This window comes from Lathyrus oleraceus, chromosome 7 (assembly GCF_024323335.1).
Source record: "Lathyrus oleraceus cultivar Zhongwan6 chromosome 7, CAAS_Psat_ZW6_1.0, whole genome shotgun sequence".
Lineage (NCBI taxonomy): Eukaryota > Viridiplantae > Streptophyta > Magnoliopsida > Fabales > Fabaceae > Lathyrus > Lathyrus oleraceus.
In genome coordinates this window covers 9,056,013-9,082,106 of record NC_066585.1, presented here as the reverse complement: position 1 = coordinate 9,082,106, position 26,094 = coordinate 9,056,013, and the positions used below count along the sequence as shown (strand labels likewise).

Below are 26,094 nucleotides of genomic sequence, written 5' to 3'. Positions count from 1 at the left end.
AAGGAGCTAATAAAGCATCAATTTGTTTGATGACTCCTATTCTTAAAGTTTTGTTCTTCTTCTAAATTGATCTATTATGAGACATCCAATTTGCTTGCTTTTTTTTACTCCTTTTGTATTCAAAAATATGAATCTAATTTTAATTGATTCCATTTTGATGATAGGTTGTAGCTTGAGAAGTATGAGAATGGTTGTTGGAACAACATATCGATATATGCTTAGTATCTTTATAGGTAAACACAAAGGTATTCTATGAAGCTATTACACTTACCGACTCTTGATTCTAAAAACACATAGTTGAGTCTCATTCACTCAATGGATTTATGTAATGTTTACCACTTAGAAAAATTTAAACTTAATTAATTTTTACATGAAATGCTAATTTATTGGTAGTTTTAGAAAATGTCAGTTGACACTCAATTCAATGTTGGTAATGCATATGGCAATACATTGCATATAAGTGATGTATAGATATAGATATATTATATTGGATATTTCTTTATAAAACTCGCTTTGTAAAGGCTAAAGAACATCAATTTCCAATATTTGATTATTATTATAGTGGCATTTGGAGTTGGAGTGAAGGTTGATGACTTGGTAGTTTCTTTTCCTTTTTTTCCATTATAATTGATTTTTGTTTTACTTTTGGTGTAAAATATGTATTATTTTTTGTTGAAAATTTTGTGGTGACACGAGAAACATGTATTTCAGATTTCAGTTTTAATGTTTTTTTTCCTTTCATTTTTTAATGTAACTAATCAAGATGGAAACAAGGTCACTGAAAAAGTCATTTTAGATTTTATTTAGAATTACATTAAGCAGTGATGATTATGCTATAGTTCATTTATTTGGTATTCAGTGATGATTATGCCATAGTTCATTTATTTGGTATTCAGTGAAAAAGTCATTTTAGATTATTTAGAATTATAAATGTATTTAATGAATATAGTAGTATTTCTAGGTTACTTTGATTATTCAGGACTTTTATAGGGGATGTAATTTCTGGTTGAGTTATATAATTCCAACTGTCTCCAAATATCTCATGTTAAAATTATAAATGTACCTTTCTTTGTTAAAATATCACAATAAGCTTTATGATCTTCTGGCAATATCAATATGGTTTGTATAAAATATGGTTAGTATAAGTGGGTTTTTGTTTAAGAAATTTAATTCTAAAAACAAAGTATGATGAGTACAATGAAAAAAGAAAGTGTTAGTTGTTCATGTGGTTTATCATTATCATGTCAATTGCAACATATAAAAGGTTGTAGGTACATATGTATAGATTGTAGAAATAAAAAAAAAATTGCTCAGTTTTGGCCATGCACCGATAGTTCATTTATAGTTATAAGAAGTTGACTTTTAGAATATTATTCAATCAATTTAAATGATATATCACTTAATCACTATTAGTGACATAAGTGATCACATAGAATTTAAGATTTTATTGATAATTAAATAAAATTATATAAAGTAGCACGAGACACGTAAAAATACATAAATCTGTATATTTTTTTAACTGACAAAAAAATATAATTATTTTTCTCAAAGATGAAAGATCCTAAATCATTATGTATTATATAGTCTTTCCCAATTGTTAAGATAATTTCCTATTATTTTGTAGGTGTTGATTATAGTCTACAAGCTCTATTAATGAACAAAATTATAATGAATGAACAAAATTATAATGAACAAAATTATAATGAATGAACAAAATTATAATGAACAAAATTGTGTATAAGTTCTTCAATGTGTTTGTTGTAATCAATTACTAAATTTAAAATTGACAATATAAGTGAGTAAATAATTAATAAAATATACAATAGATTTATAAAAATTATTATTTAAGTATTTTATTTTCTATTTCTATTTTATTATTTATTTTTTATAAATTAAGTGACTACATATTAATTTTTAAATATTTGTAGTTATTAATAATTTTATAATAAAAATTATAAATCACAATAATCAAATCTTATCTAATAATGTAAGACATGTTTTGAAAGATGGAATATTGTGTTTATTAATATATTAGTTGTTACAAATATATCTCTTTATTAACTATTTTCGTTATAAATTTATTTTAAATAGTCATTTTAGCTATTGAATTATTTTTGTTAGAAAATCATGTGAACAAAAATAGTAAAATAGGATTAATAATAACCAAAATAGTGTAAGTGTTCTATTTATTGATTATTTTCGTCAAAATGCATAATAAATGTATATGAAGTGTTTGCTTACTCATTGCAACGATTGAATTTTATTCTCAAATTTTAAGATGGAAAATGAATAGAAACAAAAGAAAATCCAACTTTGTATCTAGTAGCAATGTAGCTTATGATACCTAATACCATATGATACCAAACTTTCTATCTATTTTAGAGGTAGCGAGTTTATTAAGCATGCTTTCATATTTTGGTAGGTAAGTGGTCCTCTACGAATATGCTTCTCACAAATAATTGTTATGCATTTTGTCCAATTAATAAGTTGCAGTGGTTCCTTGCTAGCTATTAGCATGTATTCTCAAAATCTATTTATTTTTATGAAAGTAACTTGTTTTGCATTTGAGTAAAAAGATTGAAAATAATGGACAAATAATTCATGTGATAAAAATGTCTCATAATAGCATAATTAAATTTTTAAAACAAATAATCCTATAAAGAAATTTAGTGAAATACGGTAAGCCAATTTGCTATAAAACTAGTCCATTACACCATTCATCATCATGCAACTTACAACTTTGTAAGCATAATATCATTATATTTTCTACATACTATCTCCCAAGCTATTTTCACATCTAATTTGTTATAGTTGGTTGCGAAACATTACACTTTCATATTTTTCATTAATTTCGCCGACCTCACTCCAACATATTCTTTGAAGATACCAATGTAAGGTTTAAGATTGTCTGGTTATACATACTTAATTTCGTCCACCACACATGTATCAAATATTTGTCACCCTTAATATTTATAATATGTTGATATATATATTTAATGCCAAATTATTGATTTTTGCAGATTTCTTTCCGTCAATTTTAGCATGGCAGGTATTTTCGTTATAATTGTAAATTTTTATTTATGTTTCTACAATTCAATAGAATTGTCTTTTATATTTAAGTTAAATTCTTTTACTTTTTCAGGAACACAAAATTATCCTTTCTACGCCATCTTGATAGGAATTGCTACTTTAATAATATTTTTTATTTTTCTTATTATTATTACTCGTGTTTGGAGATTTTATAGACGCCGATATCTTGTTCGGATCATCCAAGAGAGAATCAATGAGTCAACGTTTGACTCATCCATCCCGCTCCAACACACTGAAAATCAGTGTATGATATGTGTGTACGAGTTTGAAGATGGAGAAATAATTCATACTTTACCATGCGGGCATGCATTTCATAAAAATTGTCTACCCCAATATTTATTAAAAATGGCTCTTACCTGCCCCATTTGTAGGGCAAAGATTTGAGTATATTAATGTAATATTTTATATTTAATATTAATGTAAAAGAATTTATATTATGGTAAAAAAAAGTGTTCTAGTGTTTGAGAATGAATATAATAATATATAAAATTAATTAATATTATATTTATTAAATTATATATTCGTAATATTTTACTTTTAATATAAGTACCTTGAAAGTCATGTTATGAACCATTTTTATTTATTATATGTAAATATTACATTAACACATATTTACTGGACAATTTTGATTTATTGATAGTGTAAAATAAATATAATAGATAAATATTAATTTATCGACGAGAATATAAATGCTAACTACTTTCCGCTTAAACATTTACACTTGTATTAGAGGATGTAAACACTAGTCATTCCATTCATTAAATTGTTTATAATTGAACATGTGAATTAAAAAACAAAATTAATGTTATAGATTTCATAAAAACATATATAAATATATGGAATCTTAATTAAAATTGAAAAAAAAAACATATTAAAATAAATAAAAATATAAAAAAAAAGTATACGTTCGATATCTTGTCAACCAGACAAAACGAAACAAGTTGTTTTTCTTTTAGAATTACCTCTATAATTCAATATTCGGTATAAAGAAAAACAATTGGCATTTACTAAATCAATCAACTTGATAAAACATATATGAAAACATTATGGGTAGAAGAATAACAATTATTGAAAATATTTTTAATATAATATTTTTTGTATTTTGTACTAGTAATTTATTTTAAGTCAGACAAAACGAAACAAGTTGTTTTTCTTTTAGAATTACCTCTATAATTCAATATTCGGTATAAAGAAAAACAATTGGCATTTACTAAATCAATCAACTTGATAAAACATATATGAAAACATTATGGGTAGAAGAATAACAATTATTGAAAATATTTTTAATATAATATTTTTTGTATTTTGTACTAGTAATTTATTTTAAGTTCTTTTAATATATATATATATATATATATATATATATATATATATATATATATATATATATATATATATTAAAAGTATAATTTTTTAATATATTTGAATTAAATTGTTTCAATTATATTTTTTATATAATATAAATATGGAATATATTATAGTCAAATTTTGAATGGGATGCAATACTATCCACTTGCTTGACCTCAAAAACAGCCGATACAATAGCTTAGTATTCAAATTCTTCTTGCTCGGCTGAATGAATGTTGACAGTTTTCTTTCTCTATAATTGAGTGGCTTCATCCTTTAATTGAGAAGATTCTGCATAAAATGGAAGAACATATTTTTTTAATAATATGAGAAAGAGATCAATATGATTGAAATGAAAATTAAACATCAATTAATCCACAATCATAGTGAAGATAGAGCAACACAATTCAAAAAATAAAATGAAACAAAGTTTATCAAACACAATAACATATAAGAAATTCATTTATCAGGAACATACCAAAAGAGGGGAAAATAAAAACAAGTCAAGATGAATGTGGATCATCAACTACAGTGATTAAAACAGAACAACAACGCCATACAATGAGAGTTGGATATAAAGAATATGAGTTACTGAGATTGCGAAGGAGTTCTTACACATAGCAACAATGGCGCAAGTTTCATAAAAACAAATAAACAACGAAAAACTCTTTTATCTATAATTTTCAGAGCAACAGGTTCTTCGCTAGAGTTTCTAATCGCTTATGTGGGAGAAATAAAACGGCTACGTATTGGAAAATATACTCAGCTGGATTGGGCGGGTATGGGTACCGCCGGTTGATTCTCCATCAACCGAACCGCCCATTACAATCCACCACAGGCCGCACTGTTGGGCTTGTCAAACCGCTGGCCCGTTTGAAACTGCACTTTTTGGTTTTTATTTTTCGGTTTTTGCGGACTGGGCCGGTTGACGGTTTCTTGTCCAGCCCTAGTTATAAATACTTAATTTCCTCCACCACATATGTGTCAAATATTTCCATATTTATAATAGGTTGATTATTAATTTTGCAGATTTTTTCCTTCAACTTTAGCATGGGCGTTAACAGAGATATTTACGTTATAATTTTAATTTTATATTTATACTTCTACAATTCAATAGAATTCACTTTTATATTTAAGTTAAATTCTTTTGTTTTTTCACGAGCAAATCCTCAAATCCTCCTTTCTACATCTACTTGATTGCAGTTGGCGGCATTATAGTATTTTTTATTGTTTTTATTGTTATTATTCGTCTTTAGAGATTTTATAGACATCGATATCTTATTCGGATAATCCAAGAGAGAATTAGTAAGAAGAGGCGCCTGATGCATTGGCGCACATGCATTGGTCCTCATGAAGAGGCGCCAATGTGTATGGTGTAACACCCTTTTTTCTACCCCAAAATACTTAACATATAATCAGAGTAAATAAGCACGCGTATAAACATAAGGGCCTCACATCGACGTTTTCAAAAACTAAAAGCTTTCAAAAACCAACATCATTCATCATCGATATACAATACACCTGGTCATCTAAAATAACACATTTCAATTATCATGAATATCCAAGAATATGCGTTCGCAGCGAAAAATAATGAATACTCATGTATTTCATAACATGATCCATGTCCCATACCATGATCATCTCTCAATAATCACCTCAAGATAAAATAAACCAAGTAATAACATAATGCATATCCAAATAAGATATGAGTTCAATACTACTAATCTACCCAGTGTTACATGACCAGAGCATTGACTCATTACCTAGTCTTCAAACTAAAATACGAAAACTCTCCGGCTAATCTCGAGCGAGCTACCGTCCACTTACTTCGGCAATACTACTCTGGAGTATCTGCACGATACCCATGTAAAGGTAACATTCAAACAGAAAGGGTGAGAATTCAAATCATTATGAAAAAGTATAATCAGGCACAATGATTAAATCAACAATTAACGGAATTCATCACACCTCGTATCATCATGTCAATAACATTAATCCACATTTATTTCATATGTTTCAAACATACATCAAAACTCAAGGAGTTAATATTAAAATTCAATGCTATATTCTCAAATATACACATAACCACAATTATCACATAATCACATATTTCACCAAGTTATGCATCCAAACATCACCAAATTCAATTACCATATCTCGAACACACATCACAATCACATAAATACATACATTCAATTATCACATAACTCTAATGTGACTCAATGCAAGACATGTGACTCTATGCATGCGGTACCTCAATGTGAACCCAACGTTTCACCGCTTTCCGATTCAATATCTAAAATCCAAGCCACGCTTCCGATCCGGACAAGATCAAAGTCACTACCACGCCTATTTCCAATTAAGGATCAACGTGTGCTACGTCTATTTCCAATTAAGGATCACCGTCTACTACCACGCATATTTCCAATTAAGGATCAACGTGTGCTACATCTACCACGCCTATTTCCAATTAAGGATCAACGTGTGCTACATCTACCACTCATATTTCCAATTAAGGATCAATGTGTGCTACCATGTGAACCCACAGTTTCACCGCTTCCACTATGAAGTCAACCATGCCATGAATGAATGCACACATACCAACACATATGCAATTAAGATCATCTTTACCATCTTAACATTCCACATATCAACATAATCCAACTCTATGAATTATCCACCAATGGTACATATACACATTCATAACAGTATATCATTCACAAATATAGGCTAATTATCAAATACACATAATTAGATTTCATTCCAATGAATACAACTTTTAAAATCTCAATTTTTCATTTTTCAAATAGTGGTAACCGGTTAATGCTTGGTGAGTAACCGGTTAACACAAAATAGAGCAAGTAACCGGTTAACGCTCGGTGAGTAACCGGTTAACATAAAACAGAAACAAATTCCTGTGCAGATTTTCAAGCAAGTAACCGGTTAACGCTCGGTGGGTAACCAGTTAACAAAAAAACAAAATCAACAGATTTTTAAGCAAGTAACAGGTTAACGCTCGGTGGGTAACCGGTTAACACAAAAACAGAATCACATATTTTTAAGCAAGTAACCGGTTAACGCTCGGTGGGTAACCGGTTAACGTAAAACAGAATCAGAATTTTCTATGTTTTTCATCGTTTGAGGACCTTCGGACCTTCGATTTCGATTCCGTAAAAAGCTACACGTTCAGAAAATTATGACTCATACAATATAACATTAGTTTACAATTTTAACACAATCCAATCACCAAAAATCGAGAATATTCATCAATACCTAACAATTCCAAAACCATGCAATTTAAGGATTTCAACCTACACATGTTTCTACCCATTGACCCAATCATACTAACCCATAATAATAAGGATTCCCCCCTTACCTCTTCAATTTGATGGAAACCCTAGCTTCTCTTTTGTTCTTCCCCTCTTCTCCTTACTTTTCCTCTTCTCTTTCTCTATTTTTGTCAAATGATCAAATGAATCATATTCTCCCTCTCCTCTTACTATTTATATTAGTATTCTATTTGGGTTTAAAGCATAATACATCTAATTTAATTAATAGGCCCAATAAAACCTAATATTTAAATATCTCTATTTAATTCAAATAATTTAAATCAACCCAACATACACACTAAGTTAATTAATATAACTATTTAATTATATCTCATATCAACTAAATAATTAATTAACACACCAAATTAATTAATATAATCAATTATTATACTACCTAACAACCAATTAATTACTTAACACTCCAAATAAATAAATAAAATATAATAATAATAATATAAGAAACAATACTAAAAATTGGGTTGTTACAACTCTCCCCCACTTAAAAGATTTTCGGCCTCAAAAATTTACCTCAAACGAACAACTCCGGATACGATTCCTTCATCTTATCCTCGAGTTCCCAAGTAATATTGCCATTGGCGACTCCGCCCCATATCACTTTCACCAAAGAAATCTCCTTACCACGAAGCTTCTTCACTTCTCGATCTTCAATTCGCATAGGTGATGTATCGACCGTCAAATTATCCCTCACTTGAACATCATCTAATGGAACAACATGCGATGGATCCGCGATGTACCTTCTCAATTGAGACACATGGAACACATCATGAAGATTAGAAAGTGACGGTGGTAATGCAATCCGATATGCCACTTCACCTACCCTCTCGGAAATCTGATAAGGACCAATGAAACGCGGCGTCAACTTACGCGACTTCAAAGCTCTACCAACACCTGTTATTGGCGTAACTCGAAGAAACACATGCTCATCTTTCTCAAACTCAAGAGCTTTCCTCCTCTTATCATGATAACTCTTTTGACGACTCTGAGAAGCCTTCATCTTCTCTTGAATCATCTTAATCTTATCTGTAGTCTCTTGAATCAACTCGGGTCCAACCACAGCACTCTCTCCCGATTCGTACCAACATAAAGGAGTTCTACACCTTCTACCATAAAGAGCCTCAAAAGGTGTCGTTCCATTACTCGAATGGAAACTGTTGTTATACGTAAACTCGATCAAAGGCAAGAAATTATTCCAATTTCCTCCTTGTTCCAAAACACAAGACCTTAAAAGATCTCCAAGTGACTGAATAGTCCTCTCCGTTTGACCATCAGTTTGCGGATGATATGCCAAACTCAAACGCAACTTCGTACCCAAAGCACTTTGCAAACCTTCCTAAAATCTCGAAGTGAACCTCGGATCTCTATCCGAAACAATGCTCGACGGAATACCATGCGAACACACAATCCTTTCGATGTACAACTTAGCAAGTCTCTCCATCAAATAGTCCATCCTCATCGGAATAAAATGAGCACATTTCGTCAACCTGTCCACAACGACCCAAATCGCCTCACAATTACTCGATGTTCTCGGCAAATCCGAAACAAAATCCATAGAGATACTATCCCACTTCCACTCGGGAATAGATAACGGTTGCATCAAACCAGACGGCTTTTGATGTTCAATCTTTGACTTTTGACAAGTCAAACATGAATACACAAATTCCGCTACATCCTTCTTCATACCTTGCCACCAAAACATCTTTCTCAAGTCTTGATACATTTTAGTAGCACCAGGATGAATACTCAAACCACTTCTATGCCCTTCCTCAAGAATCCTCTTTCTCAAATCCGCAACATCCAGAACACAAACTCGATCACGACACCTCATGATACCATTCTCATCAATCCTAAAGTCACCACCTTTGTCTTGATTAATCAATGTCATAACATCGACTAATTTCAAATCTGACTTCTGACCTTCTCTAATTTCGTCAAGAATGCCACACGTAAGCTTCAACATACCAAGCTTAACACACGAAGACGTCGCTTCACAAACCAAACTCAAATCTCTAAATTGCTCCAACAATTCAAACTCTCGAATCATCAACATAGACATGTGCAATGACTTCCTACTCAATGCATCAGCTACAACATTCTCCTTTCTAGGATGATAATTCAAACCAAAATCATAATCTTTCAAGAATTCCAACCATCTCCTTTGCCTCATATTCAATTCTTTCTGATCGAACAAGTACTTCAAACTCTTGTGATCACTAAACACATCAAATCTCGATCCAAACAAATAATGTCTCCAAAGCTTCAACACAAACACAACGGCGGCCAACTCTAAATCATGCGTCGGATAATTCCTCTCATGAACTTTAAGTTGCCTTGAAGCATAAGCTACCACTTGCCCTTTTTGCATCAAAACACCTCCCAAACCATACAAAGAAGCATCACAATACACAACGAAAGTTTCTAACGGATCCGGTAAAATCAAAATAGGAGCCGTAGTCAATCTTCTCTTAAGCTCTTGAAAATTCCCTTCACACTACGAAGTCCAAATGAAAGCTTGACCTTTCCTAGTCAACTGCGTCAATGGTGACGACAACTTAGAAAATCCTTCAATGAACTTCCTATAATAACCAGCCAAACCAAGGAAACTTCGAATCTCAGCAACAAACTTAGGAGCTTCCCACTAAGATACAGCCTCAATCTTCGTAGGATCCACAGAAATACCACCACTCAAAATCACATGTCCAAGAAAACTTACTTCACTCAACCAAAACTCACATTTAGAGAGCTTAGCAAACAACTTCCTCTCTTTCAACACCGATAACACAACCTTCAAATGCTCGGCATGATTCTCTTTACTCTTGGAATAAATCAATATATCATCGATGAACACAACAACAAACTTATCCAGATAATCATGAAAATTTCTATTCATATACTCCATAAATACACCAGGTGCATTAGTCACACCGAAAGGCATCACGGAGCACTCGTAGTGACTGTACCTTGTCCTAAAAGCAGTCTTTTGTATATCCTCAGCCTTTACACGAATCTGATGATACCCAGACCTCAAACCAATTTTGCTAAACACACAAGCTCCAACCAGCTGATCCATCAGATCGTCAATCCTCGGAAGTGGATACTTGTTCTTAATCGTCACTTTATTCAGTTGTCTATAATCAACACATAATCTCATAGAACCTTCTTTCTTCTTGACCAACAGAACAGGTGCACCCCACGGCGACACACTAGGACGAATAAACCTCTTCTCGAGTAAGTCTTCAAGTTGACTCTTCAACTCTTTCAACTCAAAAGCAGACATTCTATAGGGAGCCATCGATACAGGACTAGTTCTAGGGACTAAATCAATCGAAAACTCAACCTCACGTTCCGGCGGTAAATCACTTATATCTTCCGGAAATACCTCTGCAAACTCACAAACTATTGGCAATTCTTCAATCGTCTTCTTCTCACGAATATCCAAAGTTGCCAACAACATAAACAACTCTGCACCATCTTGCACCGATTCATCAACTTGCTTAGCAGACACACACCAATCTTCCTGAGCACCAACCTCAGGAAAAATAACCGTCTTCTCGAAACAGTTGATATACACCCGATTAACTTCTAACCAATTCATACCCAAAATCACATCAAGTTGCTCTAAAGGAAGACAAACTAAATCAATTCCAAAATCCCTACCAAAGATACTCAACGGACAATTCAAACACGCATAGGAAGTAGAAACAGAACCCATAGCAGGTGTATCAATAACCATACTTCTACGCATATCAGATAATATAAGATTCAATCTCTTAGCACAATCCAAAGAAATGAAAGAATGTGTTGCACCGGTATCAATAATGGCAATCAAAGGTGTACCATTAATAAAGCACGTACCTTGGATTAGCCTATCATCGGTAGTGGCCTCCGCACCAGACAATGCAAACACCTTTCCTTTCGCTTGCTCCTTCTTCGGCTTATCACATTTGGTACTAATGTGACCTTTCTCACCACAATTGAAACAAGTCACGCTCGAACCAACTCCACACTGGTTTGCTCTGTGACCACTCTTGCCACAATTGAAACACGTCACAGGATCCCTACTACAATCCATAGCACGATGACCTTCAACGCCACATTTGAAACACTTAAGTGGAGTAGAAGATCCTCCCCCACTTGGCTTCTTGCCAAAACCAGATTGTCTCCTTCTGTCATCATACGGTTTCCCACGATCTTGGTTTTTCCCCTTCAAACTCTTGTAGACAGAAGCACTCTCCCTACTATCCTCATCATAAATCCGACTCTTGTTAACCAACTCCACAAAACGAGTAATCTGTTGGTAACCAATGGCCTTCTTGATATCATGTCTCAAGCCATTCACAAACTTCAAGCATTTAGATCTCTCAGCATTAGCAGTATTGTAATGAGGACAATACTTGGTAAGCTCCTGAAATCTAGCAACATATTCCGCAACAGTACCATTTCCTTGCTTCAATTCTAGGAACTCCACCTCTTTCTTCCCACGACAATCTTCCAGAAAATAGTTCTCCAAGAAGACATCATGGAAAAGAGCCCAAGTAACCTCAATGATGTCTTCTTCGAACCTCTGAAGAGTGTTATTCCACCAATCTTCAGCTTCCTTCTCAAGCATATGGGTACCAAACTGCACCTTCTGAGCATCTGTACAGTTCATGACTCTGAAGATCTTCTCAATTGCCTTCAGCCAAGCTTGAGCTTTCTCAGGTGCATGCTCACCCTCAAAAACAAGAGGATTGTTCCGCTGGAATCTCCCCAAAGCACGGAATTCATCATCATCTCCGTTTCGGTTACCAGCATTCGCTTGATGGATCTGACCCATGGATTCAGCCAACATCCTCTGCGCCTAAGCAATTGCATCGTCATTCCTGCCTGCAACCATCGTCCTGAATAGCCCGAACAAACAGTATCGATTGTGTCAGATACACAAATCAAATACCACGGAATGGAAACCCTAACGACTATTGACCAACTGGTCGACCAGACTCTGATACCACTAATGTAACACCCCTTTTTCTACCCCAAAATACTTAACATATAATCAGAGTAATTACGCACGCATATAAACAAAAGGGCATCACATCGACGTTTTCAAAAACTAAAAGCTTTCAAAAACCAACATCATTCATCATCGATATACAATACACCTGGTCATATAAAATAACACATTTCAATTATCATGAATATCCAAGAATATGCGTTCGCAGCGGAAAATAATGAATACTCATGTATTTCATAACATGATCCATGTCTCATACCATGATCATCTCTCAATAATCACCTCAAGATAAAATAAATCAAGTAATAACATAATGCATATCCAAATAAGATATGAGTTCAATACTACTAATCTACCCAGTGTTACATGACCAGAGCATTGACTCATTACCTAGTCTTCAAACTAAAATACGAAAACTCTCCGGCTAATCTCGAGCGAGCTACCGTCCACTTACTTCAGCAATACTACTCTGGAGTATCTGCACGATACCCATGTAAAGGTAACATTCAAACAGAAAGGGTGAGAATTCAAATCATTATGAAAAAGTATAATCAGGCACAATGATTAAATCAACAATTAACGGAATTCATCACACCTCGTATCATCATGTCAATAACATTAATCCACATTTATTTCATATGTTTCAAACATACATCAAAACTCAAGGAGTTAATATTAAAATTCAATGCTATATTCTCAAATATACACATAACCACAATTATCACATAATCACATATTTCACCAAGTTATGCATCCAAACATCACCAAATTCAATTACCATATCTCGAACACACATCACAATCACATCAATACATACATTCAATTATCACATAACTCTAATGTGACTCAATGCAAGACATGTGACTCTATGCATGCGGTACCTCAATGTGAACCCAACGTTTCACCGCTTTCCGATTCAATATCTAGAATCCAAGCCACGCTTCCGATCCGGACAAGATCAAAGCCACTACCACGCCTACTTCCAATTAAGGATCAACGTGTGCTACGTCTATTTCCAATTAAAGATCACCGTCTACTACCACGCCTATTTCCAATTAAGGATCAACGTGTGCTACATCTACCACGCCTATTTCCAATTAAGGATCTACGTGTGCTACATCTACCACGCCTATTTCCAATTAAGGATCAACGTGTGCTACCATGTGAACCCACCGTTTCACCGCTTTCATTATGAAGCCGACCATGCCATGAATGAATGCACACATATCAACACATATGCAATTAAGATCATCTCTACCATCTTAACATTCCACATATCAACATAATTCAACTCTATGAATTATCCACCAATGGTACACATACACATTCATAACAATATATCATCCACAAATATAGGCTAATTATCAAATACACACAATTAGATTTCATACCAATGAATACAACTTTTAAAATCTCAATTTTTCATTTTTCAAACAGTGGTAACCGGTTAACGCTTGGTGAGTAACCGGTTAAAACAAAACAGAGCAAGTAACCGGTTAACGCTCGGTGAGTAACCGGTTAACATAAAAAAGAAACAAATTCCTGCGCAGATTTTCAAGCAAGTAACCGGTTAACGCTCGGTGGGTAACCGGTTAACACAAAAACAGAATCAATAGATTTTTAAGCAAGTAACAGGTTAACACTCAGTGGGTAACCGGTTAACACAAAAACAGAATCACAGATTTTTAAGCAAGTAACCGGTTAACGCTCGGTGGGTAACCGGTTAACGTAAAACAGAATCAGAATTTTCTATGTTTTTCATCGTTGGAGGACCTTCGAACCTCCGATTTCGATTCCGTAAAAAGCTACACGTTCAGAAAATTATGACTCATACAATATAACTATAATTTACAGTTTTAACACAATCCAATCACCACAAATCGAGAATATTCATCAATACCTAACAATTCCAAAACCATGCAATTTAAGGATTTCAACCTACACATGTTTCTACCCATTGACCCAATCATACTAACCCATAATAATAAGGATTCCCCCCTTACCTCTTCAATTTGATGGAAACCCTAGCTTCTCTTTTGTTCTTCCCCTTTTCTCCTTACTTTTCCTCTTCTCTTTCTCTATTTTTGTCAAATGATCAAATGAATCATATTCTCCCTCTCCTCTTACTATTTATATTAGTATTCTATTTGGGCTTAAAGCATAATACATCTAATTTAATTAATAGGCCCAATAAAACCTAATATTTAAATATCTCTATTTAATTCAAATAATTTAAACCAACCCAACATACACACTAAGTTAATTAATATAATTATTTAAATATATCTCATATCAACTAAATAATTAATTAACACACCAAATTAATTAATATAATCAATTATTATACTACCTAACAATCAATTAATTACTTAACGCTCCAAATAAATAAATAAAATATAATAATAATAATATAAGAAACAATACTAAAAATTGGGTTGTTACATATGGCGCCTGCATGGCCCTCCAAGAGGAGGCGCCAATGTGTGTGGCGCCTGCATGGCCCTCCAAGAGGAGGCGCCAGAGGCAATGGCGCCTGTGTGTGTTTGTGTGCAAGGCGCTAATTTTTGTGGCGTCTGTGTGTGTGTGTGTGTGTGTGTGTCATGTGGGTGCCAATTCAATTGGCGCCTACGTATTTTGTCCAATTCATCTTCCGTCTCTATAAATACCATCCCCTTGCATACAATTATTTTCACTCAAATTCATCTCCTAGTCTAGTTCAACCATTGATTTTAATTTTCTTTGTTTCAACAATGTCTGCATACATTCAGAAACGAAATGCTGATGTAATATTTTCTGCCGTTGCGACTCCGATACAGGTTCGACTTTGGAACACAGATACGTTTGAACGTCTTAATCGAACGTTGTACAGTTGGTTAGAGGGAGAAATTAGAGAGGGTGAACGGATTAGAAGAATACATTGGCTTGTGTCCACGTTCAACCAAAACGGAGAAGTGCGCAAATGAGTGGATATTAAAACCGACCAAGACGCTCGTAGGATGATGCAGTACATGTTCAAAATTATTTTGATGGTTGTAATCGCATAGTTTTTGTATTCTAGTTGTTTTAATTGTTTGTGTTATTTTTTATGAACAACTGTCTTTTCGTCACAGACGTCTACTATGAAGTAAAATTAATTTTCCATATATTGCAACAGAGGTACTTTGAAATAAATTTAAGTTTCCATATATAGCAACAAAGGTACATTTGAATTTATCTGGTTATGCTCGTTCCAACACTATGACAGTTATTACGATTGTGACCTAGTTGACGACATGAACTACATAGTCTAACCATTTTGTTCGCCGTATCGATTTCGGTTTGAATCCGGGTGCTGTTAGGGCGACCCTTTTTCTTCCTTCGCATAACTTCGTTGTGCCACACGATGTCCCCTTGATATTCTGGCCAATAATCCTCTTTTGCCACTACCGAAAAACTAATTTTATAAACATTTGAAAGGCTGGCGACTTTGTAAACTTCAGATAGCAAGTAGGATGGATCCCTTCGAACCTTTGAGCATGCCGCAATGATATGGGAGCAGGGGGTACAAAAGGCTTGGAACCTTCCACAGTCGCACTAACCTCTATCTAATTTGACTCTGTACTGTCTCATTGGCATGCCCTCATTGTGATCCATGGACTCGGCAACACTAAACCAACCTTTAGTTCAGTCAAATACCGTAACCACGTGTGTGTTTGCTTTGGCAGCTTCATGTCTGATGAATTTCATTGAAGCATCACTGAACAACTGTCCAGATTACAACACGGAACTCCACTTTGAGCGTCTGGTTTCAAAAAAGGCCCCTAGCCTGAAATATGTAGCTTGCACCAAAGCGATTATTGGTAGGTTACGAATTCCTTTGAAGACGGAGTTCATTGATTCCACAAGATTTGTTGTCATGTGGCCCCAACGTTGTCTGCTTGCGTATGCCCTAGTCCACTTCTCCAACGGAATACTATCGATCCACCGAACCGCATCTTCGTTCGACAATCTTATTTCCTCGCGGTAGTGTTTGAAAAAAGGTTCTGTTAATGCGTAACCTGCATTGACAACCTTCTTACGCAACATCTGATCTTTGATTTCCCGCATGAAATTCTGAGCAATATGTCTAATACAAAACACATGCGCCGAATGAGGATTTTCCAGCCATTGTCAATGTTATTATATGCACTAATGATTGAGGGGTGTCTATCAGAGATCAAACACAAGTAAGGCTGAGGTGCAACGTGCAATCGGAGATTTCTTAGGAAAAAACTCCATCCCTCAGTAGTCTCCCCTTCAACTAGGGCAAAGGCGATCGAAAAAATATTGTTGTTCCCATCTTGTGCCACTGCCATCAGTAACGTTCCTTTGTATTTTCCATACAACCATGTATCATCAATTTGTATAATTGGTTTACAGAAAGAAAAACCTATGATACACGGTTGATACGCCCAAAATAGACGGTGAAATATTCTATTTCCAACAGCACACGTACCATCTGGTGTATATGCGGGCAATGTTTCCATCTTGAAAATTTTCCCAAGAGCATAGTGTTTTAGAGCCAACGGGTATTTTGGAAGTTGCTTGTAAGATTCCTCCCAATTGCCAAACACTTTTTCAACAACTTTTGTTCTAGCTATCCATGCCTTCCCATATGATGGTGCGTACTCGTACTCTGCCCTAATATGCGAGATTCCTTTAACGACGGATTATCGCCAATAACAGACAATATTTCATCGCATATTAGCTGAGAGCTTAATTTACGATGATCCTGCATTGGGTTTGTCAGCATGCATGTGTGATCTGGACCCATTGATCCAATCTCCCAAGACTCGCTCCTCTTCCGGTACGAAGCTGACAACTTAAAAAGGAAGTGCTCATTCGAACAATAAACTTTATACCTCGATGCGTTAGTTCTGTCTACTCTGAAATCTGTTGCTAGTTGTATGTGGAATTTCTTAATGGCTTTTACACATTCCTCTTTTGTGCGAAATTTGTCTCCTTGTTTCAGAGATCCTTGCATTTGCACGTAAGGATTGTACCATACATCTGCCGAAGGTTCATCTGAAACCAAATTTAACCTTGTCATGTGTTGGGGTGGGCAATATACATGACTTGCTGGTATTGGCTCCTCTTCCTCTTCAGCGTTCACCATCGAATCAACCATGATCTCAGGTTCCTCTTCTTCATCGTCTGGAACATTCACCTCAGCTTGTTCGTCATCAGTCTCACAAAACACTCGTGTTGTTGATGTGGTAATATATACAACTCTATATTGTTGTAACCGGAATGTTCGTGACTGCCAAACATATGTTGAACATCATCATCATCTCGAATCTTCTTTTGATAAAATTTTACCTGGTTTTCTGTAAAACAAACTGGATTTTTATAGATGATCTGACCCACATTATTGCACTGCAATTTCTTTTCTATTCTTTGTTTCAGATGTGAAAAATTTGATCGCCGATTTAGTATAAACGGAGTCACCTCTGTGTTTCGGAAACAAAAACCGAACAACTGATGATCAAATATTTCACCTTCGAAATGTGCACTGGTCATATAATGTTGTGTGGAAGACATTGTGTTGAATGGAATTGAAATTGAATGCATTGCTAAGTTGTTCAACTGCACAACATAAATAGTTGGTCATTGGTAAGTTGGTCAATGCATTGATAATTTGGTAATTGTTTGTACAGACTTGACCATGCATGCAGTTGAAGGAATCCAGCACGCAGAGAAAAGATTGAAAGAATACACAAGCGCCAGGGAATCAAAGAATCTTTGATGTCTGTGCCCTAAGATTCCAACCTAGGCGCCCATTCCCTAGGCGCCATAAAGTAACTGAGGCGCCAAAGGCTTGGGCGCCCCTTCACAAAACAAGACAAAGACGCCACTAGGAAGGGCGCCCCTTCCAATTGCCTTATACTAAGGCGCCAAGAGGAAGGGCGCGTCTTCCTTGCATGTGAGAAATCACATGTAGGCGCCAAACTCAAGGGCTCCTCTTCCCTTGCATGTGATTTCTTCACATGCGCCAAGAAGATTCCTCACATGCTCTTCCATGCTGAATTTTGTCATTCTTGTCTCCTCTTGCCTTTCCATGAAACCAATCACACTCTTTTTAGGTTTCCAAACCTACTCACTCATTCATCTATAAATAGTCTTTCATATCAACAATATCAAATCATCTTCATCAATACTCAAGTATTTTCTTCTACCACATTTCTTTCATCTACCAAACTCAAGCTTTGCAAATTCAAATCATGTCTTTGTTGACTATGGGCGATGAACACAAAGGCACAATCGAGAATATATCGACATTTGTATGTTATCTCTCTCTCTTTTAGTTACTATTTCTGGATTACTTCTAATACACATCTTCTTTGTGTTATACCTTTGTAATCTCTCTCTTTTTAGTTTCTATTTTAGGATTACTTCTTATACATATCTTCTTTGTGTTATACCTTTGTAATCTCTCTCTTTTTAGTTTCTATTTTAGGATTACTTCTTATACATATCTTTTTTGTGTTATACCTTTGTAATCTCTCTCTTTTTAGTTTCTATTTTAGGATTACTTATTATAGATGTGTGTTTGTTGAGTATGTATTTCTTCTTCTAATTGTATTTTCTTATTTTTTTGTTATTAGGATCCAAAGCGGCTTAGATGCCGTGTACATGAATATGTACCCCACGATCCTTTAATAGAACCATATATTAGAGGATGTGGATTTAGAAATCTACTAAACATTGTTTCGTACTCGGTGGACTACAAGTTCATTTTGGATTTGTTGGAGAGGTGGAGACCCGAGACCCACACATTTCACATTCCGATTGGTGGGTGTACCGTCACACTTGAGGACGTGTACATGTTGTTGGGTCTTCGTATAGACAGAAAGGCAGTGAATGGGCAAGTTAACCAAGACAACAATATATGCAATGAATTACTGGGTGCCCCTTTGTTAGACGACGAAACTGAGGGAGACACATCCGGTCAAGCAAGGGGGCAAGGTATAAATTTAAAATATCTTAAACAATATTATGCCAGTATAGTATTGTCCGACGATTCAACCGAGTATGAGAAAATAATAATAGCTCGGTGTTATATTATGATTTTATTTGGTAACTTTTTGTTTCCAGAAAGTACAGGTAATTTTGTGAATATAATGTATTTACCTTTATTACGCAACATTAATAAGGTAAACACTTATAGTTGGGGTTCAGCTGTGTTGGCCCGTCTATATAGTGCAATGTGTAGAACTGCAAAAAAGAATACCTGTACTTTTTTTTTCATGTGCTTATTTGCTTCAAGCTTGGGGGTGGTCTAGGATACCGTCGCTCGCCCCGATAAATGAGCGCCCATTCGTGTTCCCCTTTGCAACGAAGTAACTCTAGCACTTTACCATTCACCATTTAGTTAATTATATTTATTATTTATATTAACAATAAATAATATTTTTCACTTCTTTTTATTATCTTAGGTGGTCAGTAAGGGGAATGATCTACAATAGGTGTCCGAAACACGCTATTGCAGTCTATCGAAATCTATTGGACCACATTGGACATGATGATGTAATACTCCTACCAAACTATATTTTAATTTAAAAATTCTTCTCAAATTATTTTCCATCTAAAGATTTGGTATTTTTTTTCCAATTTGTTTGGAGCCATATCTGGGTCTGAATCATGATGTGAACCATGACGATGCTGCAGTTTGGACATCGAAGACATCGATTATCTGATTCACTACATTTGAAATGCACCAAAGTGACCGGGTCAAACTGTAGTTAGGAATGCTACAACATATTCCAGAATCTCCCACGTGTTTGGGGAATTGGCATCAAAAAAGGGTCGATGCACAGTGGGATTATTCTGACTGGAGAGACTTTGCAAAAGACATGTGTCGTCAATGGAGGAATCGACGACAACACATCTTGAACGAACCAGTCATCCAAGGTGCAAGACCGACTCAACAATATGTGGCATGGTTTAGGTTTGTGACAACTCAGCAATTTGTATCTGAGCCGCAGTATTTTATGGATCCGCGCCAATTTGCTTCGTCATCGTATGCCCCACACCAATTCACCAACCAACACCAATGTGAACCCACCGAAACTCAACAACCAACCACACAACATCAACCGACCACATACACAAAACAACCACACACCTAACATCACAATCTGTTCATGCCAACCACCCAACAACGAACCATCCAACGTTGCAATCCATTCATACCACCCACCCAAACACAAAACCAAGAACCAAACCCCGCAACCACAACCGTCTATAGCTGTCATACCCCGATTTTGGTCCTGAAAATTTTTCATTTTTTTTCATTTGGCACTTGGCCTAAAGTTCATTTGCATCTAAGATCCATGGAACCTTAGTCCATTATTGCATTCAAATGTATCAATACATGAAAAAAAACTACAATTTTGCCATGTTGACCAAAGTCAACTATATGACCATTGACACTTTCCAAGTCCTAATTCATGTTCATGTTCACTTTTAACCATGTTCATTATAAAGTCCATTTCTTTATTTTGTTCATTTTCATTTTAGACCCTATCCTTCTTCCACCTTCTAAACCATTTTTATCTTATACCATACATAAACCAATTCAATTTTAATATGTGTAATCGACCACTCAATTTCTCTTCAAACCATACAATGTTGTATTAAACCATTAACTCAAATTACAACATAGGTCATACATTCACTTTTCCATTTTTATTAACCTGTAACCATCAAGTTTCCAATTCAACCATACATACATTCATTTTCAATTTCATAAACAAATATATCCAACAATTATGAGCATAATTATGAGCATTTCAATTCCATAAACCATAATACATTCACATTTCTATTCTAATTACATCCAATTATGAACCACAACCACATATGTGTCAACATAAACATTACAAAAAAAGTATCTAAAGTTACAAGATTGCATTCCAAGCATTCCAAGCATTTAATCCACAACATATAAAATTGAACCGAGGAACCGTTGGAATCAATCACCAAACCAATTATCCTGGACGAACCCCTCTTCTGCGGCCTTCTCGCGCCTTCTCTCGACCGCCTTAACTCCATAACAAAACTACTCTCTACCAATGACACAAAGCCAACACTCACAACGTCATGATATTGATGCTTTCTCTGCAGCCATCATCGTCTACATAACCTTCTCTTTTATTCCTGCCTCATTAGATGTGTCAATTGTTAAGGAACATGAAGTGAAAGCTAAGCAATCCCCATACATTCAACCTGCAACACCTACTAACCTGCAGAGCTTAATAAACATAACAGTAAGAATAATTCCTCACAGTTGAACAAAAATTTCCAATTAATAAGAAATTCTGCACTAACAGTTCAAGTAAGACAATGTAATGAGACTTAACATTAACACTAGCTTATAACTGAACTAATTTCATTCTTAATAACATAACACTAATTCACACAAATTTCATAATAATAGAATTCTATTAAACTAATTACTAACATAACAACATTTTTCCCAATTAACTCAGTAGGGATACAACCTAACTAGCTCCCAGTTTAAACAGCCAGCTAACATTTAACTGATTTCCACTTCAATTTCACTAACAACTGCCCGATTCGGTTAACCATCCCCAACTTTATAAATTCATCTCTCACCCTCATTCATGATTTTGATACGTGACTCCCTCCGAATTATCAAGCTCCGGTTTGGATCACATTGATGATTTAGATTATGACTTTAGGGATTTTAAGGATGCTTCACCTGAGACCACACACCCACCGAAACCATTTCAAAACGGTTAAATTTCTGAACTAACCATGGTGCTTAGAGACCCCGGTTAAAACTCAATGTGGCGCGATATCATCCTGCAATAACCGTTCATTTTCAAACCACCAAACACGTCCTTCACGTGCGACCATCTTAAACCAACCTTAACCTGCAAAATTTTCATAACAGAAAAACATGCATGTTGTACATAGCATAGCAGCAGCAAACAAACCAAGCAAAATTATGCTAATGTCTACACTAAACTGATAATCTAAGCTATGCTACTGAATTGGTGATTCAAGTAACCTACAGGCAGGCATTAACAGCATGGTCAAATCAGTTAACATTCACCTAGCAGCCTCACTTCATATCAAGTGTGCATTTTGATTAAGATAAAATTCATGTCATAACCATCATATTGCAGCCTATACATCCATAACAGGTGTGTATCTGCATAAAAGCTACTAGCAGAATTCTTCCAAATTCAATCCAACAATATCACAGGCAGTCAACAACAACGCTCAAGCACCAAAAGTTACTCTATGGGACGAAGTTCGAGATGGGATGCTTATTGAGAGAAGGCTAAATTAATGTGGCTTACCTTCTTAACAAGATAGTCAGCAAGTGTTGTTGCACCAGGAAAACCAGCAGGTAAAGACTTTTGTATTCTTTCCCGATTGAAAGTAATGTTCATTGCAAATTCTGGTGAGACTTCAAGCATTCCCAAAATAGCTCTAACACTGTCAAACACTGGTTCTTCGTCTTCCTACTTACAACAGAAAGCAACTTTCTTTAATGAATCTCAAATAAATAGTGCTTAGACAAAACAAACGAATGCAATAACATAACATAAAACATGCACAGCCATAAAATATACTTTGATTATCTAACTATCTGCAAATCGCGATTGTAAGCATGTGGAAGTCCTTTGCACGCTGTTAGAAGAGTGACCAAACCCCCTATGACTCTGCCAGACTTACCACGAACAAGTTCCATTCGGTCTGGATTCTTTTTCTGAGGCATTATGCTGCTTCCTGTTGAAACAGAGTCGCTTGGAGTGATAAATCCAAATTCTTCTGAAGCCCACAATACCCATTCTTCACCCAATCGAGAAAGATGCACTGCTGTGATGGCATTAGCAGAAAGAAACTCCAGTAGAAAATCTCGGTCAGAAACTGCATCAATACTATTCAATATAACAATATAGTCAGTTATTTAGGTAAAAAGGTTGCATTTTAACATTCACATAGTTAACATTAATCATATGTCAAGTACAACTAAATGGATTGATTTCAAGCAAGTAAAAAGTAAGATACCTATTCCTCATTGGAGCTGTAAATCCCAATGCATCTGATGTCATGAACCGGTCAATGGGGAGCCCTGTACCGGCCAGTGCACAAGCCCCTAAAGGACTGAATTTCATCCTAGCTCTACAATCAATCAAACGACCAGCATCAAGTTCAATCTGCAATAGCAAAAAGGATCGATAAAAACAAATGAGCTAAAGAACTATTCCCCAAATCCAAACTGCTTACTCCACAAATGAAGGGTTAAATACACTTTTCCCCCCTGTAATGTTAGCGAGTTTAGGATTACCCCCCTGTAAAAATATTTTTTGTAAACCCCCCCTTATGTTATGTAGATTCCTTCATAGAACCCCCTAATATCCAGGTGGCATGGAATCTAATAAGAGGTCCTACACCTGGCATATTTTTAATTTTGTTAAAGTGATTATGTGTCATTTTACACTTTGCAATTTCAAATTCCCCCTTAGAAAATTAGGGTTCTGAACATAGAGGAAGATGACCTCAGGGAAGACGAAGATGAAGACGAAGATGAAGATGACCGCAGTGAAGACGAAGATGAAGATGAAGATGACCGCAGTGAAGACGAAGATGAAGACAACCTCAGCGAATACGAAGAAGCGATCCAGCTCAGTGAAGACGAGCTCAGTGAAGTGTCCAAAGTCCGAGGTTAGTAAAAATTTGAAGTTCATCAATGTCGTAGGGTAAAATCTTGAAATCAACAATCTTTGACATGTGGGTATAATATATTGACAGGATTCACAACACTTTAGTGTTACACTCCACCATGGGGGTGAATTTTACAGGGTTTCTGAAGAAGAAATTATATACAGAGGGGGTACGGATACGACAGTTAATGGGATACATGTTTCAAATTGGAACATGGATAACATTGAGAAGTTGTTGAGTAGGTTAGGGTATAAGGCTGATTGTGTTAGGGTATGGACAAAAGTTTTAGAAATTCAAGATGGTTTTTTTTCTGATTAGGAAAGATGATGATGCTGTTGATGATGTTGCTCTATACTTAAGTGTTATGAATGTGAAAGGAGATTTGTATGTTGAACATAGTACTGGGAACATGGACCCTGCTGATAGGGAACCTAAATGTGTGAATGATGATGACCACCCCCCTGATAATGGAATTGTTCGGTTAGATGAGGAGAAGGTAGAGGGGTTAGATGACAGTGAAGGAATATCTAGTGACAAACCAATTACCCTACCAGAAAATGAAGACATGTAATCCTTTTGGAAAACTCTTTTGTAATGCCAACTGATCTTTGAAGACATGTATTTTGTAATCCTTTTGTAACAAACATATGCACTTACTGCTTGGTGGCTGGATTCATACATTAGAAATTTGTTTGATTAGAAATATGGTTAATATTTTTGAATGCTCTCTCTTATTTTCCTTCTTTTTCAAACCATTAAATCCTTGAACTCTGCACTGTCTCTTTCATACAAATACAAACCATAGAGGGAAATATCTTGCTGTGTTCATAGTTTTTGTACTCTGATTTGAACTCTGCTACCACTCATCTTTTGTTAATTTTAGTCAACATATTGCAGAACCCTTGCAGTTTTTTAAAGCAAGAAAAACTCATAAAATTTTGACTCTAAATTGGCCATACACCATTAAATAACCCTTTGTTGCCCAATAACAGAAAAACTGTCTCTAATTCAAGTACCACTGCCAACTTGCCAATTAAAGTAGTTCTCTAAAAATCAAATAGATAGTTTTATATATTCTGATAACGAGTAATGCTACATAAACAAGTAATGACACAATTTACTACATATTTGCTTTAACAACAACCATTATTTCCATGTTACAAAATCTAACTAAAATAGTCCTCCTACAGCATTTGCAGAAATTTCAATTGCACTGTGATTTTGCACCTAGATTAGATCACAGTTAATCCAAACATGTACTTAGAAGCAGAACAGAACAACTTGTTTTCCCTTGACAGAACATTATACTTCACTGGAGCTACTTATCTACAACAATACTATGTCAAAATCTAACTTGTTTTCATTGATGAACACATTACAAGTTCAACATTACATTGCTGAAAAACACTAATGACATAACAATTACATGACAGACTCATTAGACTAACTTAACCATAGCTGCTATCAACATCCATGACAGACCAATTACAAACATTAACCAAAAAAATTTCCTCTTTTCCATTGCAATCTTTTTCTTCAGTTTTTCTAACTTGTTAAGCTTTCCGGCTCTGCAATCTATCTCCTCAACAATCTCTT

General features: G+C 35.0%; 1 protein-coding gene across 1 annotated transcript; it reads right to left on the bottom strand.

The window, feature by feature from the left end:
* Positions 1 to 22,595: 22,595 nt before the first annotated feature.
* Positions 22,596 to 24,234, bottom strand: LOC127101695 (argininosuccinate lyase, chloroplastic). Its single transcript, XM_051039155.1, has 5 exons — positions 24,226 to 24,234; positions 23,842 to 23,990; positions 23,417 to 23,711; positions 23,127 to 23,291; positions 22,596 to 22,694 (listed from the first exon to the last, which is right to left on the bottom strand). Exons 1-5 carry the CDS (start codon positions 24,232 to 24,234, stop codon positions 22,596 to 22,598), a joined length of 717 nt encoding a protein of 238 aa, XP_050895112.1.
* Positions 24,235 to 26,094: the final 1,860 nt, after the last annotated feature.

Bases quoted from the DNA above. Each gene is read 5' to 3' on its own strand.
- LOC127101695 (XM_051039155.1), bottom strand. The intron at 23,712-23,841 runs GTATCTTACTTT...TATATTGAATAG, and splicing joins ACAGCTCCAATGAGGAATAG to TATTGATGCAGTTTCTGACC. The intron at 22,695-23,126 runs GTAAGCCACATT...AAAATTTTGCAG, and splicing joins CTGACTATCTTGTTAAGAAG to GTTAAGGTTGGTTTAAGATG.